At 43.0% G+C, this 16,752-nt stretch overlaps 1 protein-coding gene across 3 annotated transcripts in view; it reads left to right on the top strand.

Annotated features, from left to right (window-relative positions):
• Positions 1-16,752, top strand: part of sgip1a (SH3GL interacting endocytic adaptor 1a) — a 111,943-nt gene that overhangs the window by 19,213 nt on the left and 75,978 nt on the right. For all 3 annotated transcript variants that reach the window (XM_080726288.1, XM_080726287.1, XM_080726286.1), the window contains exon 3: positions 4,698-4,742. In XM_080726288.1, coding sequence (XP_080582414.1) covers positions 4,698-4,742 — 45 coding nt within the window. The remainder of the gene's footprint in view (positions 1-4,697; positions 4,743-16,752) is intronic.

Here is a 16,752-nt window from a genome sequence, read left to right as displayed (position 1 = left end):
CGCTACTGACCACTAGTTGAGCAACTTACACAGTATAGCTTTAATAATAATAATAATAATGATACATCCAATTTATATAGCGTGTTTCTGGGTACTCAAAGTTACTTTACAAAACAAATAAAACAACTTTATTATGAGAAAACTAGTTAAAAGGCTAAAACCAAGCAGACAAAAACATAAAATGATGGTGGCAATATCCATCCACTGTGACTCATGACAGCTGTCATTCTCAAAGACAGACTCCCTCACGGAGAGATATAGCACTAAACAGTAACATTTGGCATTATTTTCACGGCTAAATCAAATTTGCGGATCTTTTACAAATCCATACTGTAAGCCCATAAATACATTTGGACCCTTCATCTTTGAGTCTAACTTTATTATAATTTTCTGCTACTTCTCGCTCGGTGAAAGGACGCATGTATGAATATAAGTCACAATATCCCAAAAGGACAGCAAGCTGTGACAGGCTCGCTCATAGTCGAATGCAGGAGGGGGCAATGTTGTTGCTGTAAAATCTTTCTTTTTACAAAACATATTCACGATTTTCCAGTGCCCCATGAAGTCACTTCCTGTTGTCAGTAGTCATTCAATAGGCTATATGCATATACGCCATTTTGTTCTACTTCCGGGTGTCTTTCGACTTCCTTCACAGGTGTTACTGATGATACTAATGAAGGGTCTGTTCCATTCTGGTCAAACAGAGTCAGGGTGCTGAATCTGATATTGTGCATGTTGGCTCACTGGAAACACTCTGCTACACCAGTGGGTCTCAAAGTGTCCTTGGTGGATTCCAAATGTCCCCATACAGGTGTGTAACTCTGAGAGTGTACAAATTTGTTGATTCCATTTGTACAGAGTTATGGGGGTCCTTGAAATTAAAGAACCACTGTACAATAAATCAAACAGAGCCTTAATTAGTATCATCAGAAACACCTGTGAAGGAAGTCGAAAGACACCCGGAAGTAGAACAAAATGGCGTATATGCATAGAGCCTATTCTTTTGAGCGATCAGTGTCAGTCAATAATATTATTGGATCACAACCTGACAGAAATAAGAAAGGTTCACATTAGTCGGCCTATTTACCCTACAAGATGTCTCTCCACATTTCTTATTCAAATTCATGATCAACTGCTCCTAAGAGTCAATTTGTACACTCTCAGGGTTATGGGGGTCCTTGAAATTAAAACGTTTGACAACCACTGGTACTAGCTTGTTGATCAGAGTGCACCTGCCTTCTTGACAGTGCAGCCTTAAGGTGGTTAGGCAAATGTTTTCCTTACACCAGTGGTTCTCAACCTGTGGGTCGGGACCCCAGATGATTAACTTAACGTGCAACATTGTTTTCTCTCTCAACAGTAAACAAACCAACAAAGTTTAAGTGTATAGAGGTTATCTGCACATTTCTAAAGTGACAATTCAAGGACTTTTTAATACCTCTAAAATGACAAAACATTGGCCAAATTGTCAAATATTAGAGGCCGAAATTGTGAAAATAACCGATCTACATGCTCACAACGCCTCGCAATCGGCTATTTTCACAAATAGAACCGTGTTATACAAAATGTAATGCCTCAACTCTTAGTGCTTGTCAGGGTGGGGGGTCCCCAGTTAAAATATGATTATGTTGAGGGTCCCGGCTTAAAAAGGTTGAGAACCACTGCCTTACACTACATGACCACCGGAGGGCAGTACAGGAAAAAGCGAAGCCTTCCTGGGTGATGGAAGACAAGAGATGAAAAAGGAGGGAGGGAGTTAGAAGAAGATGTGGGGGGGTGAAGGAGGGAACACATATGATGAGGAGCAGAGACTAGGAGGAAGGAGGGAAGGAAGGAAGGAAGGATTATCTGGGAACAACAAGTGTAAAGGAACTGGGAGTTGGGGAGGATGAGGAGGCAATGAGCAGGAGGATAAGAGAGGAGGGACAAGGTCAAGTAAGGGGGAGTTGGAGAGCAGAGGCAAAAGGGGATGAGAGGAGAGGGAGGGGGAGGAGGCGATGGGGATAAGGCTGTGGGTAGGCGGGACAGGGGGATCCTCACAGGGAGCATATGTTGGGTGTCTAAAAACAGAGGGAGGGAGGAGGGAAGGAGGGAGCAGGGCTGTGACAAGAACGAGACACACGGCGTGAGTGTGGCCATGATGATGGGGAGAGAAGATGAATAGAGGATCCATGAGACATGAGAGTGAGGGAGGGAGTCTCACATGGACTCCCAGCATGACTTGGTAGAATGCACTGGGTACACAGAGGCACATGACTGACTCTGTTTGAAGTCTGTCTGACACGCACGCACGCGCACGCACACACACACACGCACGCATGCACGCACGCACTAAACAATCGTTATTATCGTCTTTCGTGATTTTAATTTGTCGTGAAATTGTCCTCCCTCATACACTAGGATAAATTAGCTTTTATTGAGCTGCATATTCAGTACCACTTAAACCCTCTATACTTGATAAAACTGACCTCTATACTTGGATAAACTTAGATTACATAAACCGGATTTGGAACATTCTTATTTCACAAGTGGTTAATAAAAGTGGCATTTTAAGTTTTAAGCAGATTTTGATTATCGTGATAATATCTTTAATCACAATAATCTTTACCACAATAATCGTGACATGTACATTTTCATATTGTCCCATCCCTAATTGCCACCTTGTGCAACTCATATGGAATAATGTTGAATTTAGATTTTAAATGACCAAAAAAAAACATCTTACAAAGTCGGTTCATACAAAAAATACAAATAATAAAATAAGAGGCCAGTCTTTGATTTACTTCACTATTTAAGCATTCATGTTTCATGTTTGTTTTTTGTTTTTTTATCCAAAAGGGACATACATTTTCAACAGCACACAGCATTCCAATCTTTGTAATTTTGGTCATGATTAAAAAAAAACAAAAAAAAAAACAGATTTCTGAATATATTATTGCTGATGTTGTCATTGTGTATGGTTAGTAGTTTAATATGGTTGATTGAGCTAATTGGCATTCTCCTTTAGTCAGTCTTTAAGAGCATTTTCTTTGTCTCTCGCTGTCTCTGTCTGTCTCTCTCTGTGTCTCTCTGTCGGTCTGTCTGTCTCTCTTTCTGTCTGTCTCTCTCTTTGTTTCTCATGCTCTTTGTCTTAGCTCCATTAGTGGTCATTCCTGGGCCTCATGCTCCAGTTCATGTGTATCACGACACGCACGCACGCACGCACGCACAAGCACACAAGCACACCTACTTCCCATCTCTGGAGGCAGGCTGTTATTTGCCCCTCCTGCTTGTTGGCTGCAGCTGTGGTCTGCGTTGCCATGACGTCACGCTGATCAATCGTTATGCCTGTGAAGAGAAGGAGAAGCCTGATATACAGTGAGGGCGGGAAGAGGCCAGGGAAACAAGCTACTATAGTATAGTACTAGTACATTTTACTTACTGTATGTACAGTGCAAATAAATGTACATACATGTATCAAAAATAGTATTAGTAGTAGTATTCATTCTACACAAAACTAGGAATAGCTTTGCGCAGGGCTGTGTTTGTACTGTGTACAGCATATTTTTGTACTGTCTGTGTGTATAATGTTTGTGTGTTTCTTCACACAACATGAGTTGTGTCATCAGTCACACCTGCTCAGTGTTCTATCTATGGGCAAACCATTCACGTCATCCATTGCTTGGCATGGTTGGCACACTGCTTTGACAGAAGGAAGGGTAGAAGGGGGTTGGTTGCATCTTGCATGCGTGTGCAACTGTGTGCGTGTGTGTGTGTGTGTGTGTGTGTGTGTGTGTGTGTGTGTGTATGTGTGTTTCTATGTTTTTGCTATATAATCCACATTATGTTCTCTGCTGCACGTGTACTGTGAGTTAAAGTGTATCCGTGTTAATTCACGTGAACATGCCTGTATGCATTTCTGAGTGTTAACATTGCGTGCATATATACTGTACAGCGCTGTAGGTGCACGATTGCAATGTGTAGAGAGAGAGCGAGAGAGGCCGCTAATATACAGTAGCTCTCTCTCTCTCTCTCTCACGGGCTGTAGTGTCAGGAGATGCAGGCTGTGAGCCATGTGACTCAACACAGAGCCTCGGGGATTGGCTGAGCCCAGCTGTGATCTCAGCAAGCTGGTCACTCCCTCTTCGCCCCCTCCTCCCTCTCTCTCTCTCTCTCTCTCTCTCTATCTCTCTCTCTCTCTCTCTGTCTCCCCGCCTCTCACACTCTCTACCCCCCCCCCCCATCTCTTTTTTTCTCTCTCTCCAAATAGCCTTTTTCCCCTCCTCTCAGCATCCTCGGCTGGTTGTGTAGGGTAGAGCTGCAGCAGTAGCAGCATCCATGGCTTAAGCCACGGCTCTGAACGGCAGCCAGCACGGCCAGGCCCCCTCCTCCTCCTTCTCTATCTCCCTCTCTCTCTCTCTCTCTCTGGGCTAGTTGACAGCCGACGTCTGAGGGTGTCGAAGGCTCGCTGTTAGCCGGGGCGTTAGCCACACACACACAGACACACACACACACACACACACACACACACACACACACACACACACACACACACACACGCACACACACACCCATACACCCATACACACACACACGCACACATGGCTGCTCTGCTGTGATCTATTCCACTGTATCTGAGAGGTGTCTGTGTGGTAAACGGGGGCTTCTGTTCTCTCTACCCCCGCCTTCTCCCACCCCACCACCTACTTTCCATCTAGGCTCCGTGGAGATAGAGGAATGCAAATCTGCAACCATGATGGAAGGTAAGACAGCATTTTAATTTATTCTCATTCTCCCTTTGTTTTGCTTTTTTAAATTCAAGGTAATCCTCCTTTACACTGTTCTCCATCTATGGTGGCGTGTGTGTGTGTGTGTGTGTGTGTGTGTGTGTGTGTGTGTGTGTGTGTGTGTGTGTGTGTGTGTGTGTGTGTGTGTGTGTGTGTGTGTGTGTGTGTGTGTGTGTGTGTGTGTGTGTGTGTGTGTGTGTGTGTGTGTGTGTGTGTGTGTGAGCTTCAAATGTCATAAGCTGCCCTGCTATTTTGAGTGAACACATTCCGGTGACTTGCATGTCATTCTGAGGGAAGGGCACGGGCAGAGTGTCTGTAGCATTGAAGCACAATGGCCAGGCTAATCGAACCGTGTGTGTGCATGCGTGCGTGTGTGTGTGTGTGCCCGCCCTATGTGTCTGTGTTGTGTTTTTTTCCCCCTCTCCCCGCCCCTCTGCCCTCTTCCCGTCGTAAAGGATTATTTGGATTTATTGTGCAGAACGGCTTATGTGCCCAGCTGGCTCGCTTGTATAAATTGTCTTTGTGTGGCGTATCGCGGATGCACAGTACACATGCACGCACACACACACACACACACACACACACACACACACACACACACACACACACACACACACACACACACACACTGTTTACGCTACAAGGCCATTTTTGCCAGCAATAACGTTCCTGTTTGTGACGTGTGTATATCGATCTATGAGTGACTTGCCACTGCTGGCTGGAGAACGAGCAGCAAAAAAGGAATTTGTGGATGCTTGGCTGATGTCCCTTTAATTGATGACATCACGACGGCAGGCCAGGTCTTGGAGGGATGACTCCATATCTCTGCAGCTGGCAAATGAAAGACTCCCTCCATTCAACCTGTCTCTGTTTAATCTGCCATCTTGTCCTCTCCATCCTTTTCATAATGTAACTTTAAACAGTTGCCGTGTGTTTGACCCTATAAGAGCCTTGTTGTTTTGAGTCTGCCACTGTGTTAATCTGGCATTGCTTAAGCAGACACTGCCAAATAACAATGGGCTATGTTGCTTTCTGTTGGAATTATTGGACCCAGTGTGACAAATCCATGTTTGGGAAGCGTAACATAAAGGACATATTTTATGGAAAAATGCAGGGTGTTCCTCAGACAAACATGTCCATCTACTGTACGGCACGTTGCATAGAAAAGCTGGGCTGTATGTCATAGCGTTCATGTTTATTTCATGTGAGCGTTAGCTGTGAGCCTGATGATCTAGGCTGTGAAAGTATAATGAGTTGCTGTTGCATGAGTAATGGTATCATTCAGGCCTATTTATCCCACTGTGTTGGGTAAATGAACTCTCCGTCAGTCTGTCACTGTGTGTGTGTGTGTGTGTGTGTGTGTGTGTGTGTGTGTGTGTGTGTGTGTGTGTGTGTGTGTGTGTGTGTGTGTGTGTGTGTGTGTGTGTGTGTGTGTGTGTGTGTGTGTGTGTGTGTGTGTGTGTGTGTGTGTGTGTGTGTGTTTCTGGACGGGGATGGTCCTTCTAGTACTGTAGCTCATTTCCTTTGGCTCTTAACCCACTTTACACTGAATACAATTCTTGGGGAAAACATTCTCCTGGTGGCATGTTAAATCTAGCGTTTAGTGGTGGGCTAGGTATCTACTGTATAGCCAACCTTATTGTCAGCAATCCGGAGTGGACATTTTAGAATACTTTTCATTGTCCAATAGTGTAGACACTGTGCTCTCTCTATGGAATTATTAACGGTAGGTTTTTGATGAAGACAGACACGTCGTTGCGCATCACCGGGCGGCCATACATTCCGTGCATTACTGTGTCTATGGTGAAACCAGACTCAACTAGCTTCATCAATGACTTACAGTAAGTCTTAGTGTCTGGATAGACCTGTGTTGTTACCATAAAGATCTACTGTAAACAAGGACTCATTCATTATTTATGTCAGGAAGCACTGGTCCCCTTTTTATCAGTCGCATCATGTTTAGTGTCCCATGCTGGATCTCACAGAAACAGACCATTGCACATCATTGGAATACATGGAATGTAGTTTCTAAACAGCTGCCACACTGTACTTTAGATTTACATAATTGATCAGATGACAATGGCATGACTATGTGTACTTATAAACTGCAATGGCATCTGTTGACAACAGTGGTGTAGAGTACAGGTTCTCAACAGAGTTCCAGGGACCCCCAGGGATTGTTAAGAGGGTTGCAGCCAGGGGAACCCCAGCTAAATGACTGATAATTAGGAACCAAACCGACATGTACGGGTCTGTAACCCAGAGAGTGTATACACATTGTACAACCATTTTTAGTTAAATTAACACTGAAGATTGTACAGTGTAGACTGTGGTCCCAGAGATAAAATCGTAACCAATGGAGGGTTGTGCATATCAAACTGGGGATCCTTTAAATCAAAAAGGTTAGATCTTAGATCTTTGTGGTACTGTAGTTGTGTGGAAAATGCCTCAATTTCTGCCAGCATTACAACAATGACATTATAGGTTTGTCATACCAGAGATGTGCCCTTTGTGTCTCCTCCAATGTTGCAGAACACAGTCACACAGGCTTCAGCAGAGTTTGAATATTGACATGCTGACTGAGCAGGTACAGAGTACATGCAAGACAATGCTGTTAGGTAAATATTGTATGCGGGCTGTGATAGAGTCACAGATACCACACTGATAACACAATATGTGCGAGTTGATGCCTGGCCTCCTCCATGCCTGGCCACCTCGCTCATGCATACTGTTGTGACACTAATGATTGATTAGCTTTGTTGATTTATTGGTTTGATCCACTTTTTTGAGGTTAACGTGTAGCAAAAACCATATGAACCTGAACATCCCTATTCTGGGCATGTGATAATACTGGAATATTTCACGAAAAGCTTGTAGATCAGCTTTTCAGCAAGATATTTGGTGTAGAGGGAAAAAAGAGGCGACCAAGTATAGGGGACCCCAGTCAACGTAAGTGTTTAAAGTCTAACTAAGGTTTTGGGATATGTTCTTAGTCATTACAGAATGCTTTTGAAACTCCTCCTTAAACCTCTTTTTTGTCTATTATCCTATTATACATAGTTATTGTTAGAAGTCTGTGGAGCGTGCCACACCAACATTTTACTGCTTGTTGTACTTGTCAAAAAGACAAATAAATCCTCTTGTATCTTGAAACTTGAAAATGTGTTTATTTAACTCTTGACAACATGAATGTACCACTCAGTTTCTGTGCACTGTGTACAGTTGTAACTCAAGTCGGGTTCTCTAACACCAGAGGGTTCATGTGGTTAAAACACTATAGAATAACCTGTTGGTGACACCAGTCTGATCACAAGAGAGACAGCCTGGGTGGTCCAGAGGACTCCATACATGTGAGACTGTTCCATGGCTCCGACAGTCAGGAGCACAGTACAGACTGATACCACAGGCTCACCCAGCAGTCAGGAATGAGTCCATTCTTCTTGTTGTGTCCACCATAGAGTCGAGTCTTCACTATACGAGGGTTGGGTCATAGAGTGCGTCACTAGTTCAACGGAAGTCATTTCTCTATGGAGAGTAACATTGGGTCTTCTTCGAAACAACTCGTATAAGAATTGTGGTCAACTCCAAAAATAAGCAAATCGTCCCGGTACTATTGTCAGGGAGGTGGCTCTGTATCGTTTATGATAGTCCGTCACTCATATTTGATACAGTCTGTTAGCATTTCTCACCGTCAGTTGAAGCTTCATACCCATACGAATCAAACCGCAGTGCTGATTTGTTTATTTTTGGAACACATTTCTTACATGACGCGATATTAAACACATCTATGGGAATTCAGAAAAGGGGGAAAAAACATGACCAGATAGGATACGTAAATTACATCAGACCTCAGTGCTCTATATAGACAAAATCAAGGAAATAAGTTATTCTTTTTTTTACATGTTTGAAAGTATAAAATAAGGCTTAAGTGATTTAAAAACAGGAAAATACGACACTTATGCGATGTCACGATATTACAATACAAAGTCCAAAATTCTAGACCATGTCTAGTCACATACTGTATCACAATATCGATAATATTGATATCTTTATCTTTTTTGTGTGTGTGTGTGTGGGGGGGGGGGGGGGGGGCTTTTTCTGAGCCTTTATTTGACAGATGTAGTGTTGACGTAAAGGAAACAGAGAGAGAGCAGGGGAGTGACATAAAGCAAATGGTCCGGCTGGCTGGAAATTGAACCGGAAACTCACTCTCTTAACTCAGTCGGTGCCATATTTAAAGTGGGATGACCTCTTATATTGCCGGTTCGCCAACAAAGGGTTAAAAAAATAGTGTGCACGCTGGTGCACACATTCGTGCACAGATCATGCACTATGCATGTGCATGCTTTTCACAGCTTTCAAACAAAAAAATCCGCTTGGAAATCCGTTCAGGCATTCAGGAGAAAGGAGCCCTTATGTTTTCTTCAAATGTAAACAAACATGGCTGCCATGTTTGAAAGATGGGGTTGGTATGGGGGTTAAACATGCAATTTCGCGATCGCGATCATGCCTAGTACACTGTTGGAGGTCCAACATTTTTTTTTTTTTTTTTTTTTTTATTATTTAAAAAAAAAAGACGTTCAGAAGACGTCTGGCAGGGAGGTCCATAGTGAAAAAGAGGTTTTAAAGACGTTTTTATTATAGGAACATCTTTTTTGGCAGGGTATGAGTTAACCTGTTTTTGTTGTTGATCCCTATGAAAATGTCTGGACTCCTCTCCTCTCCTGTGTGCTGTCCTGCATGGGCTGCCTGGTCTGTTTCAGGCCAGGTGTTAGGTAGTCTGGTAGGATTCACCTCGAAACATGGGCTGCAGATTGTTGTATTGTTGTTGTTTGTTGTTTCTAATCTGAATGTTTTGAAGGTTTGCACAGGGCTCTACATCCGGTATTGTCCAGGCTCAGATTCTGAGCCTGGGACAACTTCCTGGCCAGGAATATCATAGTTTTGGCCCAGAGGATCTTCTCGCATCCCTAGTGGCGAGAAAAATAACTTCTGGGAACTCAGATTGGGTGTTAGGTAACAGTTGCGGGGAAACACGACGATCTGTAAATAGCCTCTCTTCCATTAGAATGACTTGCTCAGGCTTAGCGTGTGGACTGTGTGAGTACTGGATTACTGTCAGGTGTTAAAATTGGACCCTAATCCTGGTGAGCACTGCTTTTTATAGCCCCGTCCCATGTCCAGCGTGGCTGCTTCTGTTCTGTGTGACACAGCTATGGAAGATGGAAGACAACTGATCTATCCATTGAGTAATTCATTGCTATTCATATTTAACAATTGAAGGAGCAGTGCATTAACATTTGAGTGTTTGAGCCAGCTCCCTTTGCTCCCATTCTAAGATCAACCGCTGTCTATCAAGATACAATAACTGCACCATATTTGCCTTGGTTGGAGACATTGTCTCTTTTCTTTTCTTTTTTTTGGAGCTGTGTGGAACAGAGCTCCCCATAGGCAGCAATGTGTGTCCTCACCGTCAAGTGAGAACTCACCGTCAAGTGAGAACTGTCTCGTTGAGTTTGAACAGGATCTGCGCATGCGCGACCGCACGCACCCACGCCACACACACACACACACACACACACACACACACACACACACACACACACACACACACACACACACACACACACACACACACACACACACACACAGCTCCACTTCGAACCGAGGTTTGATTTTTTAGTAACAGTTCCCCCCTGTGCCTTTCTGTGGTGACTGTGGTGTGGGCCCTGTGTTTGTGTGGAGCTACTGTAAAGTCACGGGAGCTTTAGTCAGCTAGCCTCCAGGTAAACCACACTGGCAGGTCCTGGATGTCTGATCCCAAGGGAGTTTGACGTCACAGGGCTTCCTACATGGTAAACTCCCATAGTGTCAAAATGGACCATCGTGGAGTTAATTTAACACTGTGGATTTAACGGTGTAGTTGGTGTAGAGGCATTTCCTGCATCCGACATTCACAACAGATTAATCTGAGGTCACTCACGCTTGATGCTTCACTTGTAATGTCCCATTCCTATACTAACTGTACACCAGCCTGCTGAATACTTTAGGCCCTGTGTGTACTTACTCACTTACTGTAAAACTGGTCAGGATCAACCCTACATAAACCCTGGACACAGCGATGTCGAGCAGAGGTCAGAAAGCATCTATGGTGGATTGGACTTAAAGGGGAAGACCACCCATTTTCAATATTGAACTATGTCATTAATATACCTTAGAGGAGTTGTGTGAAAAAAAAAGAAAAAAAATCCCCCTCTTCTGTGTTGCCTAGAACTGGAGAATTGATTTTGGGGTTTGTATTGTAAAGTACAATGTGTGATGTTATCAAGTTGTGATTTGCTATACAAACCCCAAAATCAATCCTCCAGTTCTAGGCAACACAGAAGAGGGGGAACATTTTTTTTTATTTCCACACAACTCCTCTAAGGTATATTAATGACATAGTTCAATATTGAAAATGGTTGGTCTTCCCCTTTAACTGCTCCTGTGCAATGGCATGGTTCAAGTTGTGTTCTTTTCACATACAGGCTACATACATACAATTAGGCCTGTTAGAATTACATAATCGTCTAATCGCAATTATTTGACACAATCTCAATTATTTTTTCATAATCATAATTGTTTCCATGTTGAAAAATGTTCATATATTCAACACATTTCCAAAATAGTGGAAATAGCATCTATAAGCTCACAATGCGTTGTGTCGTGACACGTTGTGAGCTTGTAGATCCTGTAGAAATAGCAGATCTACAAACTCACAACGCGTCGCAATGCGACACGTGAGCTGGCAGATCTGCTATTTCCACTATCAATGTTATTTTTTAACTATAAAGTTGTCAAATATGTCAGTCATTTCTATGTATATAGGTTATGCGTCATATCTGCCATGTGTACATTCAAAGCCTAAAAGCCAAACAGAAATGTAATTGTCAACGACAAAAACACAATGAAATCGTTAATCGCAATTATTTGAGTGACAATTAATCGTGACAGCCCTACATACAGTACAGCTGATAACATCGTTGCAGGCAGTGTCATTCTTGTAATCTGAAAACTGAGAGCACAATTTCATTTTCTTCAGTTGAGAAATCGGAAGTGGACGGGAAACTAAAATAACACAGTCAAACAAAGTTATCGTGTCAAACAAGGGTATGTACTAAAACTTTCTTGTATGTCAGGTACAAAGTAATTTTCAAGCAGTCAGTGATTCTTGCTCAACCCTTTGTTTCTTGGCAGCAAATGTGCCTCACCACCAAATATGTCATGGGCTGGCCCACATCCTCTTAATGAATAAGATGTAGAGTACAGTCCAAAGTTGAGAAATGGCACGCCACAAGGTACTTTATTTCAGTCTAAAACAATAGTGGATTAGTCAACAGGAATATTGTACAGCTGCGGACGTGGCTGCTATTTGATAATGTTTTTCTTTTTAAATATTTATGTTAAATGGGTTTTGTGGGCCCCAGGTTCACATCCAAGGCCATGAGTTCAAGAACAGCAATGTTATGGGGTTGTGTGACAGCAGGTCCATGCTGGCTGCTTGGAATAGTCATTTAATGATGTGTGTTTCCTGTGGTGCCCTTATAGCCTGCCCTGCAGCCAATTTTACTTCCTGCCCCCCCCCCCCCCCCCCCACCCTAATTCTCACACCAAACTGTATGTGGGTTATGGTTCGAAAATTGCACGTCATGCCTTAGCAACGCTATGGCAACCAGGCGGACTAGCTGGTCAATTCTCACAAAGGCGTAAAGCAGGGGTCTTCAACGTTTTCAGGCCAAGGACCCCTTAGTTGAGAGAGAGATGAAGCAGGGACCCCCACTACATATCGTATAAAATTGTGTTGCAGATTAAAAATGTTCATGGATTTCTTATACAGCTTGTTTGACAGCACTGTGTAGGTTGGATTAATGTGCATACATTTAACCACTTCCGCTCTTCTTTTCCCTCAAACCTCTGTGCCAAAAAAAGAAGCCGATCTACAAGCTTACAATGCCTTGCATCGTGAGGCGTTGTGAGTTTGTAGATCTGCTTTGTTTTGGCTAATGTTCCACTTAGAATAGGTATGCTAGGGTTCAAGTGATTAATGTAAAAAACGTGATCCTATCACACAATGATTTGCCGGCCCCCTTGTAGTAACTCTGGGGACCCCTAAGGGGTCCCGGACCCCCTGTTGAAAACCTCTGGCGTAAAGTGCAAGCGAGGTGGAAGATTACTCTTCTCCACCTTTTGGGGCAGAGGTCATTAGACCGTAATGATTTGAGGATTTGGCTCTGGAGGAATGGAGAGTTGACAAAGCTGTCACTGCTTTTGTCACTCAGTCACCAAGAAGCGGAGGGAACCTCAACGGAATAGTTATGAGTGTAATGTGAATGTGAGTGCATTGTGAAATGTTCTTCCAAGGGGGACAATGAAGTAAACCTTAACTATGACCTAAGTGTCGTGTCAGTGGGGAATATTGGTACTTTTAAGTACTGTTTCAGGAGGAGCTGAACACACAGGGACACCAAAATCACTAAGGTTCTTCCTCTGGAGATCAAGAATGAACTCGGCATGTTTCACCTTCTCAACTCAGCATTGCCCACCTTCTGAGATATCTCAATGCAAATGGATGTTTTTGCCTAGTCCTAGAGGAGAGGCCATGGGGTCACCATAATCGGCTAGCGAGCAAACGATGGTCAGGTCAGCTGCATAGGAAATGCCATGGCAACCCATCTCCTTTTTTGAGATGCATGTTGTTTTACTGAATGGAGATTCAGTCTGAATGACTGAATGAATGACCGATGGAACAACCCTTCCATCCTTACGGCCCACTGCTATTAGGGCTAAATATATGGTCAATGTTTCCACTGGAATCAATGTATGAAAACATCAAACTGCTTAACAATGCTAAAAATATTTACAGCTGAAGTATGCGGCCTGCTTTTAGCACAGGGATTATTCTCCAGCCATAAACGCATAAAATTAAAAAAAAGCTATTTTTCTTATGAAAACACGATCATTCGTGCTGTGTCCTTCAACCCAGCTACCTATACATTAAATCATTGTCTTACTTTAGCTTTTGAAATATGCATATACCGGTATGCACAATAATAATGAAGCGTGTTTGCTTAATTACAAGCTGTTAAGTTATATTTAAGTGGAAGATTATGGTGCATTAATTAAACATGTAACATGTATAGGTGTAATACCTATTTAGGTAAAATAGCCATGTATCTAGTGTGAGTGTCACAGACAAAGCTGCTAATGACATCAGAAGTTATTTTGGCAAGGTGACCTGTCTGAGTCACCTGCTGCTCATCTCTGAGACACGGATGTGTGAGCATGTGTGTACGCACACATCATGATTGCCAGTTCATTAGCATGGAGATACACTTTTTGATATATATATTTTGGCTTCATTGATAATAAAGGTATCTACAGTACTACTGTATTTATCTATCTATAGTACACCATAGAGAGAGATACAGGGATTGACAGCTGCAAAGGTTGTCGGGCTCGAGAATCGAACCTGTGACTCGCTGTCAGGCTTCATTAGAGCGCCTTAAACGCTAGGGCAGCGGCACCCAAATGGAGATACACGTAACCACTTAAAATCCCTATATACTTTGTTAACCAGTGTTCCCCAGGTGTCTAGACTAGGCCCCCTACTTTTTTCCCTCAATGACAAATCTCTTTGCCGAAAATAGCCCTTACTACAAGCACACAACGCGTCACAAGCTTGTAGATCTGCTATTTTCATCAAATGTTTGCCCACAGAATAGGAACGCTAAGGTTCATGTTGTTAATGTGCATGTTGTGAATGCAGACGACAACATGTAGACGAGTGTGTGTTTGTGTGTGTGTGTGTGTGTGTGTGTGTGTGTGTGTGTGTGTGTGTGTGTGTGTGTGTGTGTGTGTGTGTGTGTGTGTGTGTGTGTGTGTGTGTGTGTGTGTGTGTGTGTGTGTGTGTGTGTGTGTGTGTGTGTGTGTGTGTGTGTTACTCTGTGAAGAAAACAGTCAGACCTCAGAGGAAGAGCTCATTGTTGCAGACACCAGAGTTGAATAGAATGGGTCCTTTGTGGCTGCACTTGACAATCGTTTTTGTAAGAGACCCAAATGAACTTTCCCACAACAAAAAACATGCAGCGACATGGAGGCAGATCCAGTCAGAATGAATCGTCCAGTTCTTGTTTGTCTCACACCTCTGTTCCCTCTATTCATGATAGTTCATCATTCTCAGTCCCTTTTCCTTGTGGAGCACACACACATGGTTGTGCACATGGCACGTTAACATTCATGCATGACAGCCCTTTCCATTTCCAATTCGTTCTTTGTGTGCGCATACACACACGCAGCAGCCACACATACACACGCTTATGTAATGGCACGCCTGAGATACAGACAGAGATAAACGGACATGTTTGTGTAATCCAGTGGTAGCTGCTGGGAGAAGATGAGGTTCCCTTATGGGGTGATGAAACCTCTTCCTCATTTTAGAAACCTGATGTGAGAAATGAGCATCAGGCCTGCTTCCTCGTGTAGAGTGTGGTCTTTGTGGAATAAGGCAATATTCTGTACTTCACATCATGCATTGTGTGACTGAAGCTACAGTCTACTTTCATCAGGGTCTATCATTGTATTTTGCAACGATGTCCACATAGCCACAGTAAACAAACTAGACCTGACACGGCAAGGGAAAACTGTAGGCTAAATCTGGTTCTTTTATGTGTGCTCCCCATTCTGGTGGTCTGGCATGTTTAGCCCATTGACTACGATTTACGGTATTCTTGACATTACTGCCGGCCACTTTCCAAAGCATGCATCGTTTCTTAGATTTTTGCCGAAGACACTGGATTCTCTTTATTTCAGTGCGAATGAAAGTCGAGTCTCACAGATGTGAAACTTACTGAAGGTTTTAATGCATTTCTTTTAAAAGTGTGGATTATTTAATGAGTCTTGCTGAAAAAGGTTCCCAGACAACAGATTGAATTGCGAAAGACGTTACAATGTCCATGACTTATCAACTGTGCAACAATGTTAAGCCAACACGGACTCAATTAATTCAGCTAAGTTACTGTAGGTTATGTATTAATGACTTGAAGATTTAATCCCATGGAAAATGGCATAAAACTAAAGCCTAATGTGAAAATGTTTTTTTTTTTACAATATTTGGCAACAATGAGTCAATGACAGACATACTGAAACACAAAAACCCACCCAGAGATCAAAAGGGCATTCCATCTTCTGATTTAATCAATGGTTGAGGATGCATAGACACAGGTGTGTGTGCCACTGAATTAACACCACACATTTCTCTTTCTCTCTGTCTCTCTGTCTCTGTCTCTCTCTCTCTCTCTCTCTCTCTCTCTCTCTCTCTTTCTCTCTCTCTCTTCTTAATGACCTCCACTTGTGTGCTTTCTCTTGGTTTGTCAACAGTTTGTTGTATTACCGTATGTTTTATTTTTCTCTCTGTCTCTGTGTGTATCCCCCTTTCTCTTTCTCTCCCTGAGGATGAGTTCAGGTCACAGACTAGATCCTTTCTGAATTGTTTTCTCTATCAAGGAGCTCTCAGACGTGCGTGCACGCACCCATACGGATCAAGATCAAGACAGGGCTACGTGAAAGAGAGGTTGATAACTATCACCCTCTCTTTTACGTGGCCCTTTTTTTTTGCAAAGATATAAACTGAGAAAGATAGCCGACATGGGACAAGGGAGTCTCTGAGTAGGAAAAGTGGAAAACACAAACGAACACATCACAACAGGGAGTGTCTGATATTCATATTTACTGTGGTAGAGCGATAGGGAGAGAAGGAATGATTTAGGGAGACTTGGAATAGATAGCGTGAGAACTAGTTGGGACAGACTATGATGGCGTCTATGCCTCAGAGGGAGAGCGGTCTACGGAGAGAGACAGTGAGGGGGGGGGGACCGTGTTAGAGGAAGTAGACAGTGGCTGTATCCCATTTGTTTTTCATATAAACACTCAGCCCTCGGATCAAATGAAC

The sequence above is a fragment of the Nannobrachium achirus genome (genome assembly GCF_963921795.1).
Source record: "Nannobrachium achirus genome assembly, chromosome: 1".
Classification (NCBI taxonomy): domain Eukaryota; kingdom Metazoa; phylum Chordata; class Actinopteri; order Myctophiformes; family Myctophidae; genus Nannobrachium; species Nannobrachium achirus.
The sequence above is the reverse complement of the archived record's forward strand: the minus strand, read 5'-3'. Positions and strand labels throughout refer to the sequence as shown.